Raw genomic sequence first — 25,291 nt, 5'->3', positions numbered from 1 at the left:
CTGACCCGAGGGCTCTGCATCCTCCTCACTGGTGCAGCAGAAAGTGAGCTCACCCCTGACCTGCTCCCCGCAGTCTGGCTCTCCCTCCCGGACGGGTGCCCAGACGCGGGGCAGCATGGGCCGGGCAGTGCCTGCAGCGTGGACCCTGCGCCGGTGCCTGGCAGAGGGACAGCGCTCGGTGCCCCGTCAGGGCATCCCGGGTGGGGTGGTGGGAGCGGGCTTAGGCCAGGAAACCCCAGCCCTCTGGTACTCCCCAGGCTCCAGGTTTAAAAATACTTAAGGAAAATAATCCTCCAGTCTCACAGAGGCCAAAGCAATTCTGGGCAGGTTTCAGAACAAATACTGGGGTTGTGTTTGTCTGTTCTCGGCAGGCGCTTGGCTCAGCGCTCGCTGCCTCCCCGGGGACTCGCGCAGCCGTGACGTCTCGGCCGCAGTCCTCAGCCCGGGAGGGGAGCGCGCCGGGCAAGACATCCGCTGGTGACGCTTATCAGCCCAGAGCAGCCCGACGGCGGCTGCGGCCGTCCGCAGGGTTTGGGAGCGCGGTGCTTCACACCCGGCTCCGTGGGCTCGCCCTGGCCAGCACTCGCCCTTCGCTTCAGCCTCCTCTTCCATCAGCGGCGCTCAGCAGCGCCCCGGGTCTGCTGGCCCTGCTGCCATGCCCCGCGGCTCCCCGGGCTCCCCACACTCACACGCCGAAGCTCAGGCTGGGCATCCCCAGCGATCCCCCCGCCGGGGAGCCCGGGGGGCTGGCGGTCGCTGGAGGGAGCAGGAATCGCTGCCCCAGCGCTGTGGGCAGCCCTGTGCCACGGGCGGTGGGAGCCGGGTGCCCCGGGGCGAGGGGCTTCTGCACAGGCGTCAGAGCCAGCCCGGCAAGCCCCGTGCCTGGAGGAAGGCAGGCTGCCCGCAACCCTCTTGGCTCTCGCCTGCCTGCAGCCCTCTCACTTCCTTTTCAGACCTCTGAGAGTGCCCCACGCTCCCCTCAGGTGATGCAGACCAAAAATTCCAAGTACTATAGAGAAGAGATGGGCTCTGTGCAACATCCCAAGGGTACCACTGCTACAGACGCTGCAAGGCAGGGCCGGAGCTGGAGAGCAGCCTGGAGCTCCAGCTCGTCCCCATGGTGATGCTACCCTGAGATCCCTGAAGGTGCCATCCTCCCAGAAGCAGCCCAGTCACCAAACCCACCAGCAGTGGAAACCGATCCTAAAGATGCGTGATGTGGAGAGGGAGAGAGGCTGAAGCCTGTTTGCAGATCAAGAGACGTGGCCATGAGTGCCACCAGCCTCCGACAGCTGGGGATCGCGCCAGGCAGGCTATGACACAAGGTGGACACAAGCTCTCTGGGTAGAGATACACGGGAGATTAAAACGCAGGTGGGGTGTTGTTATCAATATATGAAGTTATTTGGTGCAGGATATGGTTAAACCTTTTGCAAAGCCCCCACCTTTTCCTCCCCACCCCAAGAACAGGAATAGAGTCATTAAAACAGCATGTTCTGGGACAACAGTGATCCCGCGGGAAAGCTGGACACGGTGAGAAGTACGCCCGCCGCCACGGCCTGACCCGGTACCCCTGCCTCTTTCCTCAGGGGTCCCCAGGTCTGCTGGAAAGCAGCATCCTTTTGAGGAAGATGATCCCAGCATCTGGTGTATGTAGCAGAACAGGATCTTGTGCCTGGTCAGACTGGTTTGGGTGTCCCCGAGGGCGCTGACCCCATCGGGAAGGGGACAGCAGTGCCGATGGGCTGCAGCTGGGTGTTCATCCACCAGTATCACCCCGAGGACATGGCCTTTGTGTCACCTGCAGCACTGGTGATGCCCCATCCCAGCACTCTGCCCACTCGCAAAGGCGCAGTCGCTCCCTGGGGTGAGATTCGCCTCTGAGCAGAGGGACTGAACCCCCCCTGCCCCGGGAGACCTCGGCCCCTTCCCTGCCTGCGCGGGGCACTGACAGCACCTGCTTGAGCAGAGGACCAGCGCTGCCAAGATGTGCTTGTCAGGCAGCCAGCACTTGGGAAACGAGGAGGGAGAGCGCGGAAGGAACGAGTCACCGCGCTGGGAACATATGGGCTGGCAGTCTGCAGGGAAGGACAGCAGCCCCCACACTCCCTGAAGAGCGAGCGGAGACCCTCCCGAGTCCTCGCGGAGCAGCAAATTAGCGCTGGAAAGTGCATCGAGCAGCATCACTTTCCTCTGGCTCCGTGGTCGGCGAGGGAGGAGGAACAGAGATACTGTTTCTCGTGCCAGATAAGCGCCTTGGCAAAAGGCGTCACGCTGGTGTACACGGCAGCACGAGGCCCGCGGGAAGGAGCACTCACCCCAGGAGACGAGGAAGAGGCACAGCACAAGGGTCCAGGGGGGACCACAGCATATGTGTGATGTCTCCTAATGTTTGCTGTGTGGTGCCCATGGGGTCAAGGATCCTGTATTTCTAGGCAAGCTTGCCAAGGAGAGCATCCTTCTCCTGGCAGTGGAATCCGTCGTGACAGCTGCTGGGATGGGGGCTGGAGCCAGGCATGCGGCACCGCGCAGCCTTGTCTTCCCTAGGCAGGATGCAGAAAAGCCGAGCCAAAGCCAGCGCAGCAGGCAAAGCTCTCCACAGAGCAGTTTCCCTCTTCCCACCTAGCAGCAGCGGGGCGAGCTCTGCTGCCGCTGGGTAACATGCCCTGGGTGCAACGAGCGCGCTGAGCGAGCGCAAGGAGAACCTCAGCCCCTCTGCGTGCCGGCAGATGCGGGTCTCTGACACGGTCCTTGGTGTCTGGACCCAGGGCACTTGGGACCACTTTGCAGAGACACGACCATGCCAAGGGCTGGTCTGCATCCCCGGGGGGACGGGGCTGTGACCCTGACGGCAGGCGGAGGACAGAGCGGCGAAAGGAGCCCAAACTGGAGAGAAGCAGCGTTGACCTAAATGAGTGTAAAGACGACAGGACTGCACAGGTTTTCCACGGCATATTAGCGGCCATTTTGAACACCTTACCAGCAGACACTTTCTTCCTAAGACAGATTATTTTCTAAACAACGACAGAGGCCGTTACCCCAACACACCCCTGAACAATGTCGTGTCTTTATCATCCGACGGAGACAGAACCTGCACGTTCCCCAAGGACGGCGCTCCGACGCCCGCTCGTCCCATCCATTGTCACGGGGTTGCTATGATGGGTAAACTCAAAGCCTGGAAGCTCAGTTCAAATGAAATGTGAATCCAAAAGTTCAGAAAACCTTTATCCAAAGCCTAGTCAGGAAACTAGGATGGATATCTCAAAAGAACAGACTTTCCCAAGAGATTTCCAATAATTCCTGGATTTGGACTCGTGTTGTTGCCTCTCTTATCAAGCAGGACGTGTATTCATGACAGATGGGAGGGCTGGGCTTTTACACCTGCTGGAGACATTAGTTCCAAGAGCAACCAGAGCTAGTGATTGTGTCTTAAGATTACTATAGGTCCTTCGTGTTTACGACAGGACACAGAAAACCTGAACTTGAATTGCTCTGCTGTGGCCTCTCGTACTCTGGGAGCAAAATGGCTTGGCTGTACCCGACTTTGGACTTGATTAGCGTCCACAGCGAACGCAGCCAGTAGCAAGGCCGCGAGGCTGCTTAGAGTCGCTTTTCAAGGACAGCTTTGTTGGCCAATATCCTGAAACAATATCCTGTTTTCCTCACAAGAAAAAAATTCCTAATGGGATTAATATTAAATCCGTCTTTTAAAGGAGACAAAAACGCCGTGGCACAGAACAGGAAGGGCTCCTTCCCATCTTCCACAGGGCGAAGAAAGAGCAGCAGCAGCAGCAGCAGCGCTGTCCTATGGCCTCTTGCCCGCCCTCGCAGCCCAGCGCTGCTCCGCAGCTGTCCCTGGCCTCTGGTTTTCCACGTCTGCCCAACAGAGCTGTGCTCGGGGCACGGCGCAGCCGTCCCAGAGGAAGGACCCGCTCTCCGCCTGCCACACGGCTTCGCTCGTCCCAGCGGCGCTGGCTCTCCTCGAGGGGAGCTGGCAGCCGTGTCCCGGCTGGGGTCCCGGGCAGCACTGCCCACCCGCGGCTGCCGGCCCCCGGCCCACGCAGCGCACAGCACGGGGTCCTGGGCGGGACGTTAGGAACGGCAAAGCTACACGCACTTCGAGTTTGACCCAAAATGCCCGTTTAAATCATTATTCACCTTGTTGTCTGAGCGAAACGGAGTGCAGCCCGCTCCCCGCTGTCACACAGCAACAGACGATCGAGACAGCCTCCACCCGCTTGCTCTTCGGTGCGCGGTGCCTCCCTCGGGAGCGGGTGAAGGAGTCTGTTGTGGTCCCCGGTCTCCTTTTGCCGAGTGCACCTGGTCCGTTAAGTGCCTCGACATGCACGGCGCACGCCCACAAGCACGCTGGCCGCGGCGGCGGGGAGCAGCGGTTTCCTTTGATATGGCAGGGTTCGCGCCTCCTCCGTGGCGGCTCCGGGCTCCGTCTGCGGACTGTCAGCGCCTGCTCCCTTCCTTCCCTCCCCGGGCCCTGAGTCGAACTGCACTGCGCTGCTTTCGTCTCTGAAACAGATTAGAGCATCAGACATGGACCCAGACGACAATTAGAGTCATTAGGCTGCCGGAGAGAGCAGCTCAAGAAAAACACCGACAGGCAGCCGTGGCTGTGTGCCGCGCGGGGTGCGCGGGGGCCTGAGGGGTGCTGGACACGCCGCAGGTTTGCCCCCGCGCTGCGGAGCTCTGCGTGGGGCACGGCCGCGCCGCCAGCCCGGGCCTCTCCCGCAGGCCGAGGCGCTGCGCGCGCTGGGCCCGGGCCTGCTTTCTCCCAAAAACCGAACCGCGAGAGCAAAGCCACCAGCATCGGGGTGGTCTCCAGCCCTCGGTGCCCCCCTGCCATGGCCACAGGTACACCAGGACCGCCCGTCCCCGCGCGTAGCCCGCTGCCCGCGGAGGGAAATGGCCGCAAGCTGTGTCGGGAGAGGTTTGTGTTGGGTATCAGGAAAAATGTCGTTCCTGAAGGAGCGGTCAGGCGTCGGAGCAGGCTGCCCGGGGCGGTGGGGGAGTCCCCGTCCGGGGGGGTCAGACACCGTGTGGATGTGGCGCTTGGGGACCGGGTGCAGCAGGCGTGGGGGCGTTGGGGTGACGCTGGACCAGGCGACCTCAGAGCTCTGTTCCCGCCTTCCCGGTTCTCTGACCAGGCGGGTGCACCCGCCGCGCCCGCAGCCCCGCGCCGCGGAGGAGCGGGGAGCAGGCTGCCCGCGCCGGCGGCCCGCGCAGGGCCCCGCGCTGCGTGGGCCTGGGGAAGGCGCTGCGCGGCCACCGCCGCCCGGACGGGCCCTGCCGCCGCAGGGCCGGGGCCCCAGGGCGGGGACGGCGGGGCGGGGGGCCGCGCTCGGCCCCCCCCTCGTGGAGCTGCGCACGGGCGGTGCTGCCCAGGCGCGTCCCCGCCGGACGCCCGCTCCCCCCGCCCGGGACCCGACAAGGGACGGGCCCGGGAGGGACGGGCCCGGGAGGGGCGGGCGGGGACCCGCGGGGGCTGCCGCGACGCACGTGGCGCGGCGGGGGGCGGGGCCGGGCGGGGCCGGGCCGGGCCGCCCTCCCCCCGCCCCCGGCCCGGCGGCGCGGCCCCCTCCGCCTTATAGCGGCGGGGGCGGGGGCGGCGGCACTCGGCCGGCGGAGGCACGCGCAGGTAGGGCCCGGCGCTGCGGCGGCCCACGTGGCGGGGCCGGACGGGACCGGACGGGACGGGGCCGCGGGCGCAGGGACGGGACGGGACGGGGCCCCCCGGCAGCTCCACGTGCTCCGGCGCCCTGCGGCTCCGCGCAGGTCCCGGCCCGGCCGGGGGGTCCCGGCCCGGTGGGGCGGTCCCGGCGTGCCGGGGTCGCGCTGGCGGCGGGCCGCGGGCCTGCGGTCGGCTGGGTGGGCCGGGGGTTCCCCGTCGGCGGGGGGGCGGCGGGCTTGGCCGCGCCGGGGCTGCCGCTCCGAGCCCCCGGGCCGGCAGCGCGTGGGGGGGGCCGTGTGATGTTACCGCTCCGAGGCGGCCGCGGGGGTGAGGACCCCACCCCCTTCTCCCCGGTCCGCCGGGGCCGGGTCCCGCCGCGGGCAGCATCGCCCGCCCCGCGCCCTTGTCCCGGTGACCTCGCCCGGCCGAGCGCGGGGTGGGGGGTCCGGTGCCCGGGGGTCCCGACCGGCCTCAGGGCCGCGGGGGTGCCCGGCCTGGCTGGGCCTTGTCTGCGGCGCGGCTGGAGGGGGGCGGCGGCTCCCCCCGCCCGAGGCACGGCCGGCCCGGGCGGGGGATCTGCGGGCGGGGCCCGCACCGCCTTGCGGGTGCCCAATAGCGGCAGCGGGGATGAGACCGAGCCTCTGGCCGCGATGAGGGCAGGGCTGCTCGGGCCGGGCCCCGCGTCCCGGGCCGGCTGCGGGGCCCCGGGCGTGCTGCGGGGCGCTGGGTGCGGGGCGGGGGCGGGGGCCGGGCGGGTCACGGCAGGGTGAGCGGTGCTTGCGGGTTTGGACCCGAGGAGAGGGGATGAGCATGCTCTGGGGGTCCCAGGGCTGCGGGGTATCCCCCGCGGCAGCCGTGCGAGCTGTGCCCTGCCCCGCGACAGGGGGCTGCCCGGACCCTGCGGCCGGGGGCCCTGCCCGGGGGTCGCTGGTGTTCTTGGGGTTTGAGTTTCCCCGGGGGAAAAAAGATGGGGCTTTTCTAGTTGCATCCCGGGAAACCTGAAATCTAGTGATGCTGGTTTTGTGCTTTTCTGTGAGCCTTAAGCCTTTTTGTGGTCCACAAGCATCCTATTTTTATGCTAAGTGAGGTAATTTAGTGCTGGCTGATTCTGCTGGGTGTCCTTGCACTGAGGTTTTCCTGGCTGTGTCTAGAAGAAAAGGAGCAGGGCTGAGAAATGGGCCAGGGCAGGGAGTAGCTGGTGTGTGCTGGGGGTGGGGGGCAGGCTCGAGAAACCCCCAGCGCCCGTTTGCTGCTTCGTGAGAAGGGGCTTTCTCAATCTGAGATTACTCACTGGGGCGATGGATCTGTTAATCACAAATGAGTGTGGTGCCGGTGTATGGCAAACCCCGCTGCCCAGAGCTGCAGGGGGGGCTGTGCCCTGTCCTGGAGCATCCTCCCCTCCCAGGGCTGGTTCCTGATGAAGGTGCGAATGGCTGCTGCCTGTGCTTGCTGTTGGGTCCTACCTCACTCCATTGGCCTGATGTACCTGGAAGCGAAGGTGGAAAATACCCGTGACTTCCACACTGTTATTTTATATAGCCTGTGAGGAGCTGAAAAGCTGCACGTAGGCTGAGTTGCATCTCATTAAGCACAATAGTGCTAATCTCATTGTTGCACTTTTATGGCTTTTCGTATTTCCTTCTCTGAAAACAGCCTGTAACAGTGACTTTAAGAAAGTGGGAGCCTCTCACCGTTGGTGTCTGTGTGACTCACTTTTGAATGTGCCCAAAAAGCTGCCGCGATGTAGTTGTGCTGTAGCCAAAGAACATGGGTGTGGGGCGGTAGTTAATTCCTGAAAGCGCAGCCACCCGAGCGCTGCTGGGACGTCGGTGAGGGTCTCCATCTCCATCCCCGTGCTGCCGCGGCCCTGGTCTGAGGGCTTTAACAGGGCGGTAACATGGCGGTGGCTGGGACCAAAGACAGCTCAGACTCTTGCTCTTGGGGAAGGGAGTGACAGTTACATTTTGGCTGCGATGGCCGTGACTTGTGGGGTTTTGCAGATTTCTGCTACCCTGCTCTGCCATGAACCCTGGAGTGGCTGCATCCCTGGCTGCTGGTGCGGGTGTCTGATGCAAGAATGCTGATGCTATCCGGTACTGCATTTTTCTCATTCTGAGGATTTCCTGGTCGGCACAGGGTGTTCTGGGAGTGTTCCCCAGCAGCCTGGTGCAGCCTAGTGCGGGGAGGATTGGATCGGCTCGGCTCCCTGGCAGAGCCTGGCTTGTGCTCGAGGTGGGGCTCTGAAGCCCTGCACAGGGGCTGAGAGCCCCCTGTCCCCTGCTGAGGCTGGGGGGCTTGGCTGGCTGGGGGGCTGGCAGCCCTTCCCCGAGGGACGGGGCCGTGAGCGGAGGCTGGGGCTGTGTCACCAGCAGTGCTGTGACAGCTCCCCAGCACCACTGAGCTGGAGGACAGGCAGCTTGCGCTGCAAGGGCTGCACTGCTCAAGCCTGTGCCTTTGGGTGAGTCCCTTCAGTCCTGAGTGTGAAAACTCCACAGCACGGCTGAGCCTTTCATCAGCCCTGCAGCGCCCTGAGGTGACGCGTCGGCAGCGAGGGGCTGTGAGTGTGGGGGGCAGCTGCAGCCCATGCTGCCGGGGTCAGCTGGCCTCTCGCGGGGCTGGTGGAGAGGGTTCCGGGTGCTGCGCCCGGGGCTGAGGCCAGTGTGAGCCCAGAGGACGCCTGTAAGAGCTGCTTCACGCAGCGTCCTGCAAACCCCTCTGGATCCGGTCGGGGGCTCTGGGAGGGCCGTGGCCACAGCCAGGCTCCGGTACAGAAATAGGCCAGGCTTTCTGCCTTGCTCTTGTTGATAGCTTGATGAAGCTTGACGAAGCTTGACTTCACGCTGTCTTGTACCAGCACGTGCTTGGTCCTCGCTTGGACAGGCGCAGCGTCGCTGGTGCTGGTAACTGGGCACGGCAGCCCGGGGCGGGAGCTGGTCTGGGGTCACTCTGGTGGGCAGGAGCAGCCGCCCGTCGCTGCTGGGCTGGCTGTTCCCTGGCCAGCCGTCCCAGCGCCCTGCTTCCACAGGCAGCTCGCAGCCCGTGCGCTGTGGCCGGGCGTCCGCTCGCCGGCGAGGCCCATGGCACCGGCCCGGGGAAGGCCTCGGCCACCGGCGGGGCGCGTGGGCTGCTCCGTGCCCGTGCAGGCTGGGGCTCGCGGCGCAGCTCCCCACGCTGCCGCGGCCGCCGTGCCCCGTGGCGTCGGCCTGTCTGCGTGCCGGGCTGGCTCACCGGGCTGGCAGACCGGGGCACGTCTGGGGGTGCGCGGGCCATCCCCGGTGGGGAGACGCACTGAGCGGGCCGGGCTGCTGCTGGCAGCGGCCCTGGGCTCGCCCGTGCGGGCTGCCGGCCTGGAGCAAACCCTGCCTGTGCCGCTGACCTCGCCTCACCCCGCGAGCCCGCGCGGCGGCCGAGCGGGGCCTCAAATCGGCTATTGTCTGGGTGCAGAGCCCCTGCAGCGCCGGGCAGTCACGTAGGCCATGTGCCGCCAGGGTAAACCCCGGCTGTGGGCGCTCGCTGGAATGGCGGCTGCATGCTTAATGCTGTAAACCCGCTTAAAAATGGTGAAAGAGGGGTCTCATTAGCTCATAACAATCTCTGTTGCGTCTTGTTTCTGGCCAGAAAAAGGCCAAGTTCGCAGCTCTAAAGCGTTACTGGCTGTAAGCAGCTCCTGATTCCCAAGAGCTCCATTTCCCCACAAGGAAGTACGAGATCTCGGTTCGGGTTGAGGGACCAGAAGGGATGCTCGGGGCCTGCTGGCTCCCCGCATGGACGAGTGTCCCACGGGGTGTTTATGGCCCCGCGCTGTCCCACCGCGTGGTGAGCACTGAACGGCCCCTCGCTGCGTGCTGGCTGGGGTGGGGAGGGAGAGGTAGGTGTCTGGGGCTCTGGCTGGGATAATGCTTTGGGATGGGGCTGGTGGGAATGGGCGCTGGCTCGGCTCCTGGGGAGTGGGCTCTGGTGCCCCTGGCAAGGGGCGGCTTTGTGCCCATCCTGCCTGACCTGCGCGTGTCGGTGTTCGCTGGGTAAAGGCCAGGTCCAGCTGACAAAGGCACGAGGAGCCCAAGTGGCCATCAGACAGCAGGGATGTCCCTGGGGATCTTGCTGCCGACGGCAGGGAGCGAGGCAGCCTGCCTGCCACAGTGCTGGGATGAGCCACCGTGGTCTGCAGGCGTGCCGAGGAGGAGCGTGCCGAGGTGCCGAGGAGCCTCTGCCAGCCCGTGCAGGCTCTGGGGCGGCCATGGGCTGCGGGAGCAGACACTGCGGCTCTGCTGCCTGCCCTGTTCTGGCCTCAGCTCTGCCAACTGCTCCGAGCGCCCGGCTCCGCGGGGACACGGCTGCAGATGCCGAGTGAGCGTACGTCTGGAGCACGACAGCCCTGGGCTGGAGGGGTGTGCGAGGGAGGCAGGGGTGCGTGGTGCCCAGGCAGGGGACGTGCCTCTCCCTCTGACCCCAAAAGGAGCAGTGCGAGGAAACTTTCATAAAGCGTTTGCCCCAGAAATACTTTGTGGCGTTTGCAGCACTTTATGAATGTGAGCCTCTGTCTTTCCGCTCTGGAGTCCTGCCAATCCAGGGCTTTTAAAAGCGCAGCAATTTGCCACATTATGTAACTAAAAGTCTTGAAATCTTCCTGTTCCAGGCCCCTCCGGAGAAGGGATAACAGTGCTCGTGCGTGGGACCTGGGAGATGGGAAGAGTTTGGGTGTTCTGTTTCGAGATGGTGCTGCCCGAGGAGCCTCAGCTCCTGCTCTCGCCGTTGCTGTGCAGAGGAGGGTTGCTGTAGGCTACCCATTCCTGCGGATTAGTCAGGACGTTCACAGGGAGCAGATGTGATACTTGCAGTCATTACTTGGTCTCGTCAGTCTTAATTACTGCAAATATGGTTATTTTATTTCCTAATAGGGCAAACTGTAGCTGGCTGCCTGGCAGCTGTGAATTTGATTTCCAAACACGTCTTACACGTTGCAGCTCTTCCAAAACAGAGCTGTAAATGTCATAACTATGTTCTGGGTGGTTTTTTTTTTCCTTTTTGTGAAGGGGAGGGAAGCTTTCCAATTGAACTGGCTGCCTTATGTATGCTTTTTTCCCTCTCTTGTTTGAAACTTTCGGGGGGGTGGGGGCAAGGAGGAAATCGGCAAGCAGCCTTAATGCGGCTGAAGGAAGAGCTTTCTGAAACTGGTCTTTCTTAATAAGGATTTTCAGTGAGTCAGGGAAAAATGCTGTGGCATGCAGAACTCATCACGTAAACCCTCTGGCAACAGGCTTTGGGAATCTTGCTTCATGGACTCAAGCCTTGTTCGGTTCAAGGTTTTTCACCATGCCTCAGCAAGGCAAGAGAGGTCATGTCTAACCCGCCAAAAGTCTTCCATTTTACAGAGGTGGCACCTGAGCACGCGCGGGAGGAGGAACGCTGCTCGCAGGGAAAGAACAAACAGATGAACCAAGCCGCAATTATTTTGGTGCAGTCGAGCTCCTTGGGAGTGGTGGAAGAATTAAACCTCTGTGTGTGTCTCTGTGGAGCAAAAGGGAAAAATCCCCAACACCTCATCAGTACCCCCCAGCTTTTGCTTTGGATAGCTTGTGTTGCTGGTATTTTTAATTAGAGTACATTGTGTTCCTTGCTGGTAGTTTTTATCGCCAGCCAACACCTGGTAGTCTTATCTTTTGAAAATGTTTGGGAGAAATCAGTGCAGTTAGGTGATGCTTTACAATTAGCTCAATGCTGTGAAAGCTCAGTATGACTCAAAAGCAAGAGGTGACTGGAAGCCCCGGGGCGGGGGGAGGAATGACGAAACCCAGTGCTCCCAGCGGCTTTCAGAAAGAGCACGGCTGGCGGGCGGGCTGCTCCGCAGGCCGAGAGGCTGAAGGGACGTGGTGAGCCTCTGCGGAGCCTGGCGCTTCCCTCCCCGGCTGCCAGGCTGGTGCCCGCGATGTGTGTGGCTCTGGGCTCTGCCGCGGGGGTCTGCTGGCAGCTGGACCCCCGGCATGGGCTTGCCCTGGTGTCGACTGGGCCGCTCCCTGCAGCTGTGGTCCTTGGGGGTCCCAGAGGGGAAACTGGCTCTGCTGGCTCCTGCACATGGTTCAGCCACGGACATGCCCAGGACTGCGTCTTGTAAATGATTCCTTTGTTAGAACAGCGGGGTGGCTCGGATCTGCTCGGGGTGGCTCGGATCTGCTCGGGGTGGCTCGGATCTGCTCGGGGTGGTCATGTGTTGCACTGGCCAGGATGCAGGAGAAGACCCTGCCAGCGAAAAAATCAGTCGGGCTAAACCAGCCTTAGCAGCTTACGGAAACCAGCTCCTGTGCTTTGCTTCCTCTTGTCCCGAGCGGGTCCGAGGCATTGCCTGAGCGTGTCCAGGTATCGGGTGGCTCTGGTAAAACCGGTGCCATTTTGGGTAACTTTGCTGCAGGGGCTCCGGGTGGCTCGGGGCCACCGGCTGCACTTCAGCCCGGGTGCCGGGGTCCCAGCCTTGGATGCGCAGGGAAGCGATGTGGAGCGAGCGAAGGCAATGCGGGCACCCACGGTACTGCCTGGGGTGCTGAGGGCACGAGGGGCCGGGCCGGGTGGACGCTGGCGTGTCAGCAGCTGTGGAGGAGACAGTAATCGCTGTGAGTCTGAGCGGGTGCGTGCTAAAAATAGGAGGCTGCACCTCTCCAAGGCAGCACGCTGCTCTGAAGCTGTTACTGTACCTGGTGTGACCTGGGGAGCTCTGGAGAAAGCTCTCTTGCTCCAGGGCAGCTTTTTCTTCAAGCGGAAACCTGAGCAGCAGAGCAGATAACTGCAGAGCGAGGGGTGGACTCTGGAGAAGGAGCCCCATGTCCACCCCCTTGGCTGGTGGTGTTTAATATGGGTGGGGGAGTCTCCTACGGGGAGGCCAGGCAGGGCTGTGGGGTGTCAGGAAGGGGGGGGCACACAGGAGTTCTGGGGACTGTGGCGATGCCTGTTGCTTTGCATACTGTGAACCATGTTTATGAGCAGCTGCTCTGGTTGCGTTTCCTCCCTGGGACAGCTTGTGCCGCTCTTTGCTGCCCGAAGCAGTCTTGCTTTTCAAGTAACCGTCGCTCCAGGGTGTGATCCAGCTGTGCAGCAGCTGCAGCACGGGGAATGCATGAGCAGCCTGACCTTGCTGGTCTCCACATTGCTCCGAATCGGCACCTCTAAGGGGATTCCATACTGCAGCAAGCCTGGGTGACATTTCCCCATTTACTTTGTTTTCTAATCCTTTCTGGCTTTGAGCTTGTAAGGTGAATTGCTTTTATACTTGGGTGCTTTTGTGAAACCCGCTGTAGCCTTTTCATTAGGGGAAGGGGGGTTGGCTGTGGCTGGGTCGGGGGTGCCCTGCTGGGGCCAGGCCCCTGGGGAGCTGGGGGCTGCTCCGTGCTGACCCCCCTCCCCTCCCTGGGCAGCGTGCGGGAGCCCTCCCCGGTCGCTGCTCAGGCGAAGTTTAGCTGCAGCCCATGACCTTCGGGGCTGGCCAGGTGGCCAGCGTGCTGCGACACCTGCCTGCTCCTTCCTCGGAGAAGTGGAGGTGTCCTGGCTTGTGTGTGGGGACTGAGTTCCCGCGGTGTGCCTGCCTTTAATAACCTGGTGTGCTGCTCCTGCTCCGCATGGCCTGGGGCTTCCCCAGATTTCCCAGCACACTGGGTCGGTGCTGGGATTGCGCTCCTGGAGAAGCTGCAGGTGCTCTGCCCTGAGCCCCGACTGGAGTGGCTGCTGCGCTGCTCAGTCTTCGGCAGGTCCAGTCCCCGCTGCTGGCAGCCCTGCCCACTGTGCCCTGGCTGCTGCTGCGAGGACGCTGCCTGCCCTTGGCAGCTTGGCACGGGGTCTCGTGGCTTAAACGTGCTGGGTGTAACTACTTGCTGGCCAGGGCACTCGAAGGCCAGCCGCAGCCTGAGCCTGTGTTTTGGGACAGCCTCATGTGGCCAGTGTGCCCATGAGCCCCGAGGGCTCGCCCCTCGGATCAGCTCGCCCAGAGGTGGTCTGGGCACTGGTGCTGTGCTGGCCTCGCGAGCAGGGCTCGAGCGGTGCCGTTGCATGCCAGGGCGTGGGGATGCAGCCGTCTGCTTTCAGCTGAGACAGTACTTTGTCCTTTGCAGGTCTCTGAACCCCGACTGAGTCATCGCCAGCTTGGTTCAAGATGCCACCGGCCATCGGAGGCCCTGTGGGATACACTCCTCCTGAAGGAGGATGGGGGTGGGCCGTGGTCATCGGAGCCTTCATCTCCATTGGGTTTTCCTATGCTTTCCCCAAATCCATCACCGTGTTCTTCAAAGAGATTGAGGTCATCTTCAATGCGTCCAGCAGCAAAGTCTCCTGGATCTCCTCCATCATGCTGGCTGTGATGTATGCAGGAGGTGAGTGGGCTGGAGGCAGCAGTGCACGTGCTCGTGCGTTGCAGTGCAGGGTTCAGCTCTCCTGCTGGGTCTGATGATTTGCACCTTGCTGTAGTGATGACTACCAAAACTTTGCTAAAAGTTGGAATTCTCTGCTTATTTGAGAGCAAAACTCCCCTTAGCGAGTTTGCTTGAAGGAGGTTGCTTAAAAAGCTCGATTTGATGCCCAGAATGTGAAAACCGGGTTAATCTGTCCTTCTCTGCAAAGCTGTAAGTAAAATCTTTCCGGGGAATTACGACTTGTATAATTCTGCCCTTGTCCTTGTTACAGTGTGCGGTGGGCGCTGTGTCTGCTTCCAGTGCCTGCCCGAAGGCCATGGGAGCTGCTGTGCCACGCGTGGGAGCCCCGCTCACGGGGTCTCTTTTAGATAAGACATCAATTTTAATTTTTTTTTTTCAATCTAGCAAGCGGTGGCTGTATCTGGGGATCTGTCCCCAGTTTCTGGTCAGCTCCGCTCGCTGTGCTCTGGAGTGCACGGAAGCCTGGTGCTGCCGGTTCTTCCTCGCTGGTGCTGTTTGAGGGTGGCAGGGTGCACTGGAAGTACAGAGCCATGAGCAGAATAAAGCAAAACTGCTTAAACTGAAGCAGCTCCCCTCCCCCATCCTTCAGAAACTGCTTCTTGAAGTCTTTTAATCCCAAGCCGTGTGCTTTATGCTTGTCTCTAACCGGTGAGGAGCAGGCAGAGTGCTCCCAGCCCTTGCCTTGCGCTCTGCAGACCCCGGTGTCTCGCACCCGCCTGCAAACGCAGCTTTGCACTGGGTTGCTCAGATGAAAGAAACTCTTACTGGGAGCCCGCTGTTGTGTCCACTTCAGAGGCAAATCGGAGCTTGTACCGCTGCCATCCCCGGCTGGCGAGCTGCCGGCGTCCTCGCTGCGTTTGTGCATCGAAAGGCGCTGACGTCAGTGCCCGGCTGAGCACGAGGCTTTTGCTTTGGGGGAACAGGCTCTGCTTTGTCCTCGCTCAGCTAGCGAAGCGGCTAGCACATTTCCCTGCTCCCATGTTATAACAAGCTTGTAAACCATGTAACTGCCTTAATGAGACTCAATCTGGGCCATTCCTCCTCTCCCAATAGCTCGGTGCGGTTCCTTGGGGTGCCCCGGGGCTGGCACTGCCTGGAGCTGCCCGACAGCTGGGGCGAGAGCTCCCTCCTCCAGTCCTGGGGTCGGCCCCCTGTCCCCTCCCTCCACGATGACACTGTCTCTCCCACTCCCCTTGAACTGTTGCCATTAAATCCCAGCAGCTTGCTGGTCTTGAACTGCTTGCCTGCAAGCCACTGGCTGGGATGCTGGAGGTACCGCAGAGCTACCAAGGTGCATCCCCCAGCTGCCGGAGCACAGGAACATGCTGGAGCCTCACCCGCTCATCCCAGGGCTCCTGTAGCCTGAGCCCAGACCCTCTGCAAGGTCTGAAATGCACTGGAGCGGTCACAGTGTGCATCCTGTTCTCCGTGTCCCCCCGGGTACCTTCCTGCGGGAGCTGCACGCTTGCTTGGAGGCAAAAAGCCTAGCTCCTGTTCTGACCAAACACCCTGGGCTGATGGTATTGCAGAGAGCTGGGGCAGCTCCTGTCCCGGGCAGGGCTGGGGCGGTGGAGCAGCACGTCCTGCAGCCCCACGCAGCCGCCCCGTGCTGTCACTGCCAGGGTACGTGGATGTTACAGCCTCAGATGCCCCTTTCTCAGCTCCGCAGTAGGACTGGGGAGGGCTCTCGTTCCATTACTTACTCTCTTTTCACAGTATGAATAATTGAAATAGATCAGCTAAATTTGGTCAGAAATGCTTCATGTGAATCTACAAAATAGGAGTGGGTGTGAATGCTTTTATCATTTATTAAAAAAAAAAAAGGGGGGGGGGGATTGCCACCCAGGTAGATTGTGCTGCCCAGCGGGGTGGCTTTGTGCGAGCTGCCCTTGGAGCCTGCCGCTCCGGGCTCGACTTCCCGGAGGGAGACAAGGTCGTCACTGCCTTTAGACTCTGTCCAGGGACATCGCGTTGCTGAGTTCAAGGTGCAGGTCCTGCAAAGTGCTGACCGCTCTGCGGAGAAGTGTGTGGGGCTTGGGGTGATGTGACAGCCCCTGGGCCCTGCTGCCGCCTCTCATGGGAACAGGGGCACGGCCCCTTTCTGGCTTGCTGGTGGCATCAGGCCGGAGCCACTGGCACGCAGGCAGCGCAGCGGCTCTGGAGAGCGGGATGCCGGGGGAGCCTCTGCGGCAGCAGGGCTGCTGTAAGCTTCTCCAGGCTTTGTTTGAACTGGGCAGAAAGGTCAAGTAGCATCTGAGGACCCATGAATAACATGTTGACAACCTTGCTATCTGTTAATGGCAAAACTAGGTCTGTTAATATTCAATGGATGTCCATTCAGTTTATTTAAACACATTTTAGTATCTGTAGAGCATGCTTTGCTGTATCTAATCACTGTTTGCGTTTGATTAAAGCTCCTGATAATGAAGCACTTGAAAGGCGGGTGTGCGGAGCCGTTGGGCGCTTGCTGCTGCAGGGGTAGCAGTGAAAACAGAAGCACCCCTTCTCCCAGGGCAGCGGTGCCGCTCCGCCGTGAGCCCTTGGGGAGCTTCGCCTGCGCCTGTTGAAGCTGTTTTCTTCACAGCTTTGTCTGGTCTTGATCAGAAACCTCTTGCTGGAGTCGGGCAGTTGCTGTGCACTTGCTTTGCTCCAAGCCCCCAGCCCAGAGCAGAGCACGGGGCCGGTGGCTTCACCCCATCCCACACCCCGCTCCCTGGGGGCAGCTGGTGCACGGGCAGCTGCTGGTTTAGCCCACGGAAGGCAGCTTGCTCAGAAGCCTGAGCTTTCTGTGCTCGAACTAAATGTGACTCTTATCTCCAGCTGCCTCTGAACCTCCGCTGCTTCCCCCTTAGCCCAGTTCCCTCGCTGGGGAAGGGTCACTGTGAAAGTTGGAAGCCTGTGGCAATAACCCGCCGGTGCGCTTGTGTGCCTCTGTCTCGTCTCTCACGCAGAGACGCCTTCTCTCCTTCGCCTTCCTAGGTCCCATCAGCAGCGTCCTGGTGAACAAATACGGCAGCCGGCCCATCATGATCGCTGGCGGGTGCCTCTCCGGGTGCGGGCTGATCGCAGCCTCCTTCTGCAACACGGTGGAGGAGCTCTACTTCTGCGTCGGGGTCGTGGGGGGTAAGTGACAGCTCTGCCCTGACGGGGCTGCAGCGGAGGGAAGGCCTCTCCAGAGGCAGCAAGGGAATGTCTGCAATGGATTGCATAAATCCTAGATTCCTGCCCTGTATTCCAGCAAGAGATGGGCCGGTGGCGTAATGTGGAGAGACTGCACTGTGCCTGTACACGGGACTGGCGTTTGGTATTGAGGGCAGAGAGCGTCTGTTGTTCCTGCCCTGGGCTGAGGTTTGTCACGAGCCAGGGCAGTGCTCCCCTTTCAGCTCCCCAGTTCCTACGACCGGCTTCGCTGCTGCCCATGTGCCTCCTCCCGAGCTGGAGTGCCGCTCGTGAGATGGGGGAGTTAATGCAGCTGGGAAGCCCCTGGAACTGACACTCTGCTGCTGCTCGTGCCACCAGCCCTTCTGCTGGCGCTGCTGGCTTGTGGGGTGGTGGAGCTGAGCCCCTTGTCTTTCCTCTTCTCTCCCTCAGGCCTTGGACTTGCATTTAACTTGAACCCAGCCCTAACAATGATTGGCAAATATTTCTTCAAGAAGCGTCCGCTGGCTAACGGGCTGGCGATGGCGGGCAGCCCCGTGTTCCTCTCCACCCTGGCACCTGTGAACCAGCTCTTCTTCGGCATATTTGGCTGGCGTGGCAGCTTCCTCATCCTCGGGGGTCTCTTGCTGAACTGCTGCGTCGCCGGATCCCTGATGCGGCCCATAGGCCCAAAGCCAGATCAGCTGAAGAAAGAGGCCGCTAAGGATGTGCTGCAGGAAGCTGGGAAGGCGGTGAAAAAGGATGATGGTGACACTAGCACAGACCTCATCGGTGGGAAGACCAAGAAACAGAAGAGCACATTTTTCCAGACAATCAACAAGTTCTTGGACCTGTCCCTGTTCACGCACAGGGGCTTCCTGCTCTATCTGTCGGGCAACGTGATCATGTTCTTTGGGCTGTTCACTCCCTTGGTCTTCCTCAGCAATTATGCAAAGAGCAAGAAGATTGCGAATGAGTCTGCAGCCTTCCTGCTCTCCATCCTGGCCTTTGTAGACATGGTGGCCAGACCTTCTATGGGACTGGTGGCAAACACCAAGTGGATCAGACCCAGAGTCCAGTACTTCTTTGCCATCTCTGTGATTTACAATGGGGTGTGCCACCTCTTGGCCCCCATGTCCACCACCTACGCTGGCTTCTGCATTTACGCTGGCTTCTTCGGCTTTGCCTTCGGCTGGCTGAGCTCAGTCCTGTTTGAGACCCTGATGGACCTGGTGGGAGCGCAGCGGTTCTCTAGTGCTGTCGGGCTGGTGACCATCGTGGAGTGCTGCCCTGTGCTCCTCGGACCCCCCCTGCTAGGTAGGGTTGCTGTGCCCAGGGTGCTCTGCCCATCCTGCCTGGTCTCTGAGGGGTGCCAGGATCCCTAGGCAGCCCTTGGCACTGGGGCGAGGGGCTGAGGACCAGCCCTGAGGCTGCCTCAGTGTTTGGAGGGTGGTTGAGGAGGTGGGGGCTGAGCCCCTGGCGTGGAGTGGGAGAGCAATGAAGGCCTGAAGCTGAGGGTGATGGGCTTGGGCTGCTCTTGAGACCATCTCCACAACCTGGAGCAGTTCTGGGGATGTCTCGCTAAGCTGTCCCCTCTCTGTCCCTCAGGGAAGCTCAACGACATGTATGGTGACTACAAGTACACGTACTGGGCCTGCGGGATCATCCTCATCGTCTCTGGGATCTACCTCTTCATCGGGATGGGCATCAACTACCGCCTGGTGGCAAAGGAGCAGAAGGCGGAGGAGAAGGCGAAGAACGAAGGGAAAGAGGAGGAGACCAACGTTGACGAGGCTGAAAAGCAGAAAGAGGCAAACAACGATGTGGCCCCCTCGCCTCAGAAGAGCGCGGAGGATGGTGTCAAGGAGGAGGAGAGCCACATGTGAGGGACCGGTCTCAATCCCGGAGTGTCGGGGACGTGCCGTGTCCTGGCGTGGTGGCCGGGGCAGTGCTCCGCTGGCGCCGGGCGGCCGTGAGAAGTGTTTAAATCAGGTGTTCATTTTTAACCAGGCTCTGAACTGTCTTTCCATCTGTGTTCAACAAAGGTAACAGGGCTACACGCGCAGTATCCTCGTGTGGCGGGGGCAGGGGGCTTTTTATAGTCTGGCTTTTTAACAGTATCATGAATGTACTAATCCGTGCCTTACAGTCTTCATATCTAGCTGAATCAGGATGAGCCTTAACTCTAAACCGTGCTTTAGCTCTGTGTTCTGCTTGGGGTGGGGGGAGTTTGCGTATGCGTGTGCTTGGGGGAGTTTGGTTGTTAAAAAGCCATAAAAAGCAGGATACTGGATTTGTTGGAGCACGATGGGCTTCAGGGCCAGCCCCGGATGAATACTGCTTCACACGCTTCTTACTGCGGCCCTCCGGAGGGGGGATCCGGGCGCGGGGCAGGGCTCCTCGGCTCCCGTGCTGGGTGCCTCCTGGCTCTGTAGGTGGTCTTTAGGTATGTTCTGAAAACACGTTAGCAACTGTAGTTCTTTAAAATCCCTGTTTAGTAGTTGTACTCTCATGGGATACTCGAGCTGGGGAAGGACACGTTCAGGTCGAGTTGGGCAGTGCCGCCCGCCCCAGGGCTGCGGCAGCCCCCATGGCCCGGGCCCTGCGGCCAGGCCCTCCCGGGGAGCCCTGGGTCCCCCCGGCTCTGCCCTGGGGGGCCTCATCTCAGCCCCGCGCTGGGTTCCCTGGCGCGGGCGTGGGCGCAGGGGCTGGGCTGCGGTGCCGGGTCAGGAGCTGGCCTTGGTTTCCGTGCGGGTGAGTTTCCAGCGGAGCATCCCGACGCCAGTCCATCCGCCCAGCGGGGTGTCGTGGGTGCCTGACCCTGGGCAGAGCGGAGGGGCCGGCTGCGGCGGCTGCGATGGTACATCCCTGAGACAGGCCTTCTGCTTTCGCTCTTTTATCTGTTAGAGAAACCTCTTCTACTTGCTTCTGTTCAACTGAGACCTTAAGGCGATGGATGCCGAACCCCTCGCGTCTAGGACATGTAAAGGGGAGGAAAGAATTTGTACGTATTTATTTTATATTTTTTAGTGCTGGAAAATATCTCAACGTACGTGGAGCAGGTTAATGGCTCTCAAGTTCTAGTAAATGTTGATCAGAATTCATGTAAGAGGCTGAGGTTTGTTGTGTTTTTTTTCAAATAAACTTGGGGTTTTTTTTACAATTTACCAATCAAATGTTGAACTTCTTTCCTAGAATCACACTTCTGTGTGCCAGACGATGTGTATTTAGGGTCAGTTTTGGGGGCAGGCGAGTGGGGCTGCTCCAGCAGGGTGAGGTCCCCCTGAGCGGGTCCCGCTGGCTGCGGCAGCCGGTCCCCGTCCGGCGGGGTGGGGTGCCCCTCTCCCACCTCCCCAGCTGCACGGCGGGGCTGTGTCGGGTTTGGCAGGGCCGCAGCTGAGTCTCGCCGTGCGCTCTGGTGCTGGAGCCCTCCTGCCTGCGGGCCTGGCCCTGGCTGGTGAGCGATGGCCTCCGATGGAGCATCCCCGGGGCCCTGGCAGGGTCAGGCGCTGCACTGCGGCCGCTCTCCTTGTGCTCCCTCGGCTGCGGGGCCGCTTTGGACTTTCTTTTGATGCAAATCTCACAGCAAGCAGGTCGGGGTGTTTTCATACTGTAGAGTAGCTTTATAAAGCCAACCGAGTGTTAAAGGGTTTTGTTGTACAGTGCTGAGCTGTGGTACTGTAAAGCCAAGTAATTGTATTATAAATGGCGTCTGCCATAGCTGTGGCAGCGGGTTCAGCTCGCCATGAGCCCACCCTGAGGAGCTGCCCCTCGTCCCTGTTTGTGTAGGTGCAGATGAGCTGCCAGCCCTGCCTGTTCCCCTCCACGTGTGGGGTGCTCTCTGTCCCCCCATCAGGTGGGGTCACCGGGGCAGGGGATGGCAGGAGGGGGCTTGGGTGTGTCCTGGGCTCTGCGCTGGGGCCCTGGGTGTGTGGCTGATGGCCACCGAGCGCTGATGATACCTGTGTCGAGAGAAGCATCTGCTGTCCTCTGCGGCCAGCGACATGCCCAGCCCCTGCTCCCAGCACCCGACCTCCGCTGGGCAGGGGTCTCCTGTCCCCCCGGGCCCCAGTACTGCTGTAGCTGACACAGGCGTTACGGTAACCATGGCTGCTGGGAGAGGCTTGCGCAGCCGGGGCAGGGTGCCAAGCCCTCTTCTAAGGGAAAACGTTTGAATAATTTCCTGCTGCGTGGACTTGGCTGGCTGGGAGCACTTCAGTAGTAAATCCTGGGATGTTTACTAAGGGTGGCCTCCGTGCCCTGCCCCACTGTGCTGTGCTGCCTGGAGCTGGGTGTCAGCCCTGCCTTGGCTCTGGGACCACCCTGGGACCTCTGGTGGGACCTCCTAGGATCCTCTGCTGTGGAGCTGCAGGTGAAGGACGAGGGGGGGTGTGGGTTTGGGAGGAGAAGCTTGCTCTTGCCCTGAATTAGGCTATAAAGTGACTCAGCCGAGTAGTCCTATAATAGCCCTGCTTGTAAGGGCAGAGCACGGGGCCCTGGCTGCGTGCTGCGGCCGGGCTGGCTCCGCGGCAGGGCATGGACTCTGCCCTGTGGCAAACCTCTCCTCCCACGGCAGCCTGGCCGGGCAGGGCTGGCTCTGCCCCGTTCCTCCCTCCCGCCTCCGCTCGCAGAGGCAGTGGGGCTATATTTAGTCGGATACCTTTGCTCGCAGAAACAATCTGCAGCACTGGGAACTACGAGAGCGGTGCTCAGCTCGGAGCCCCTCGCCTACCTGTAAAACGGGAGCTGGAGTAAGCCCTGGGGCATGGCGTAACGGGCAGGACCCCTGCCTGTGCCTGTGCTGGTGGGGCTGGGGGGCGTTGGCCCCTGCGCAGGGCTGTGCTGGTGCTCGGCCAGCCCTGGCTCTGCACCCTGAGCGCATGCGGGGTGCTCGAACCATCCCTCGGTGCCGTGGGAGAGCTGCCGTTCTGTGGGGACGGTGTCCCAGGGACACCCCCAGGCCCTGCTTACCTGCTGTGGCACCTCTGCCAAGGGCTGCAGAAAGCCCCTGGGGATGGGGTGCTGCCCTGGCCAGGAGGTCCTGCAGTGCGGGCATGGCCGGCCGGCCCCCCCGCCGCAGCGCTGCGCAGCCAGCTCCCCGAGGGCTTGCACACATTTCCTTTGCTCCGGCCGCCTTCCTTCCTCCCGCGGGCAGCAGAATAAAATTCCCTTCATAGCAGGCAGAATTGAGGAAATACTTGGGAGCTAATTCCCGTGCAGTTTGTTTTCCCAAACATCTGAGTTTGCTGGCCAGAAATTCTCAGCAGCAGCAGGGGGGGTTTGGGGGCTCCCAGGGGAGCGGGCAGTTGCTCCAGCCACCGGCTGGGAGCTGCTGCTGCCCGATGGCAGCAACCCTGGCCAGCTGCTGGGGACAGCCGGGGACAGCCAGGCTGCGGGCTGCCCTCCTTCCTTCCCTTCCTCCCTGTTTTAGGGGATTTGGGGGCTGTGAGGGGGGAGGTCACGGGGTGATCCCCTGAGGATGGAGGGGCTGTGGAGCTGCTGCCGCTCTGCCGTGGCCTTGGGGCATCCTCACTTGGGCTGCCCCACTGCCCCAGCCCCCGTCCCCTCCTGTGGGGCCGATGCCTGTGGGGAGGGGGCTGCCCCACACGCAGACCCTGCCGCAGCGGCCTAATCCTCCCCACAACGCGGCACAATCCCCGGTGCGGGGGAGCGTGGCTGCAGAGCTGCTTCATGTGACAAGCACGAGGAGCGGAGCTGGGTCCCTGCCCGGCTCCTGCTCTGCCCAGGAAGTTTGTTCAGGTTTTTTGGGAGATTTGGATTCTGCTGAGCGTGCAGCTCCGGCTGAGCGCACGGGGCTGCTGCTCTGCAAACAGCGGCTGCCGTTCCCGGCGGCCCACAGAGGCGAGCGCTGTGCCGGGGCAGGGAGGGCAGCCCAGGGAAGCGCCAGTCTGTCCTGCGGCCTGGGCTGGCCGGGACCGCAGCAAGGAGACGTGATGGGATGGCCAGGGCCATGGACGTGGCCGCTGCCGGCTGCCACCTCCTCGCTGGGGGGGATGGGAGTGACCGCAGCCCCGCAGCATCCACCTCCGCTCCCACAGAGGCTTTCAGATGAGCCATGGCTGCAGAGACGCGTCCTCCAGCATCACCCAGATGCCCCAGCTTGCAGCTGAGGAGCAGGAGGAACCCGCAGGAGGAGCTCGTGGCCGTTGGGGAAGCCTTCCTCCTCCTCTTCTTCCTCCTCGGGCTGCCCGCAGGACAGGGCTGGCTGTGGGCTCGCGCCCGGCACGGGCAGAGCACTCTCTGCCTGCACTCGTGCCCTGAGCACCCCGGTTGAGCCCCGCGGCGGGCCCAGACCCCGCGGCCCTGCCTGCGGCACGGGGGGAGGCGGGCAGGAGCGGGCAGACGCCGCGGCCGTGGCTCTGCGCTCAGCCTTCGCCGCCCGGTGCGGACGCTGCAGGGAGAAGCAGCAGCCCCTGAGTGTATGAGCAGAGCAGCATTACGGGAGACAGGTAATCAATTGCTACAAGGTGATCATCAATTATTTTCACTGCACATTATATTCTGTTAATGAGAGCCCTTCGCTGGCGTCATGGAGCCCTTACGGGGGAGGCGAGCGATGCTGCGGTGCCGCGCGGCGCGGAGAGGTGACCGCAGGGCGCAGCGCACGCCCGCGGTGGCCCGCGCGGGGCGGATGGGCTGTGCTCACTGCAAACACCGCCAAGGACAATTCCTGCCACACGTTGCTCGGGCTTTTTCCCTGGGTGGACCCGCGACCTCTGCTCTGCTTCGTGTGGATCGTGGTGTCCTGGGGTTACTCGGGTGCAGCCCGGAGGATGGCCCAGAGGCCCGGGGACACGGGGCGCTGCCCAGGCAGGGGCTGGGACGCTGCAGCCGGGTGCCCGCAGGGTGCTCGGGGTGGCTCCGGGCCAACGAGGCGAAGGAGGTGTTTGTGCAAAAGGCTGGCCGGAGGCGCACGGCGGGCGGGCCGGCCCTGTCTGCGCTGCGTGCCGTGGCAGTGCCCGGTGGGCAGAAGCTGTGATGGGCCCCGACACGTCCCGAGCAGCCCGGGCTTTCTGCGGTGCCGACGGACGGCTGCTGCGCTGGCAGCAGCCAGGGCTGGTGCCTCGGCCAAGCACCCGCCATGCGCGGAGCCATGCCCACCGCCTGCCCGTCCCTTGCCCAGCGTGCGGCAGGGTGGGAGGAGATGCTCATGGCTGCCCTGGGGCCCGCCGTGCCTGGCAGGGGGGGAGCAGCGGGGCCGGCTTCCCCGGGCACACCGGGCTGATTTACCCCGCTCTGAATCAGCAGAGCCTGCTGGGGCATCGCCTGCTCATCCCTCTTGGGCTGCCAGCATCTCAACAGTGGCTTTTATTGCCGTGCTGCCCCGTGACGGTGCTCTGTGGCTTGATACGAATTTAATTATTACTATTAATCATGAGAAGGGGCTGCGCTGGTGGCTTGCCGAGCCAGCCACCAAGACTGACAGCCGGAGTGGCCGGTTGCTGGTAGAATTAGGGCAGGGGCAGAGCACTGGTGACCCACGCCGGGGACAGCTCTGGGCTCAGCTGCCACGGCACCGCTGTCCACCACGGCAAGGGCAAAGGCTTGGTCCCAGCCCGGCGCAGCACAAGCCCCTGCTCCTCCGGGAGCGCCGAGCCAGGCCTGCCACTGGCCTCGCGTCCCGTACGGCGGGTGCTGCGCGGTGCCGAGATGCGCCCGCTGCAGGACACGGCCCTGGAGACCAGGGCAAACACTTGGCGTCAGAGAACTGGTCCCCGCCGTGCCTGGCACTGCGCAGGCCGTGGGATCGGCTCCATGAACACCCCCTCATGGGAAGCCCCCAACCCCGCTCCCCCGCAGTGTGCCCACCCGCGCCCCACGAGCATCCTGGGGCTGCTGGCCGGTCCCCGCAGCGGGTGGATGGGGCGGATTCTGCCGGCAGCGGGGTGTGGGGAGGCCGGTGCGCTCGGGGGGTGCGGGTGGGAGCTGGGACGGGACCCGGGGTGCAGGGGCTGTGGGCTGGGGCGCGGGCAGGGCTGCGCCTGCCTGCGCCTGCGACGGAGCACGAGAGCTGGGAGTAATTGCGCTGGGAGAAGATT

At 62.2% G+C, this 25,291-nt stretch overlaps 1 protein-coding gene across 1 annotated transcript; it reads left to right on the top strand.

Moving 5' to 3' along the window:
* The first annotated feature begins 5,562 nt into the window (after nt 1-5,562).
* On the top strand, nt 5,563-20,407 carry SLC16A1 (solute carrier family 16 member 1). Its single transcript, XM_075443024.1, has 5 exons — nt 5,563-5,649; nt 13,776-14,033; nt 17,073-17,216; nt 17,685-18,548; nt 18,840-20,407. Exons 2-5 carry the CDS (start codon nt 13,817-13,819, stop codon nt 19,115-19,117), a joined length of 1,503 nt encoding a protein of 500 aa, XP_075299139.1. The 5' UTR covers nt 5,563-5,649; nt 13,776-13,816; the 3' UTR covers nt 19,118-20,407.
* Nucleotides 20,408-25,291: the final 4,884 nt, after the last annotated feature.

Source organism: Opisthocomus hoazin, chromosome 25 (genome assembly GCF_030867145.1).
Source record: "Opisthocomus hoazin isolate bOpiHoa1 chromosome 25, bOpiHoa1.hap1, whole genome shotgun sequence".
NCBI lineage: Eukaryota > Metazoa > Chordata > Aves > Opisthocomiformes > Opisthocomidae > Opisthocomus > Opisthocomus hoazin.
Note: the sequence above shows the minus strand (reverse complement) of the source record. Positions and strands in the feature narration are given on the sequence as shown.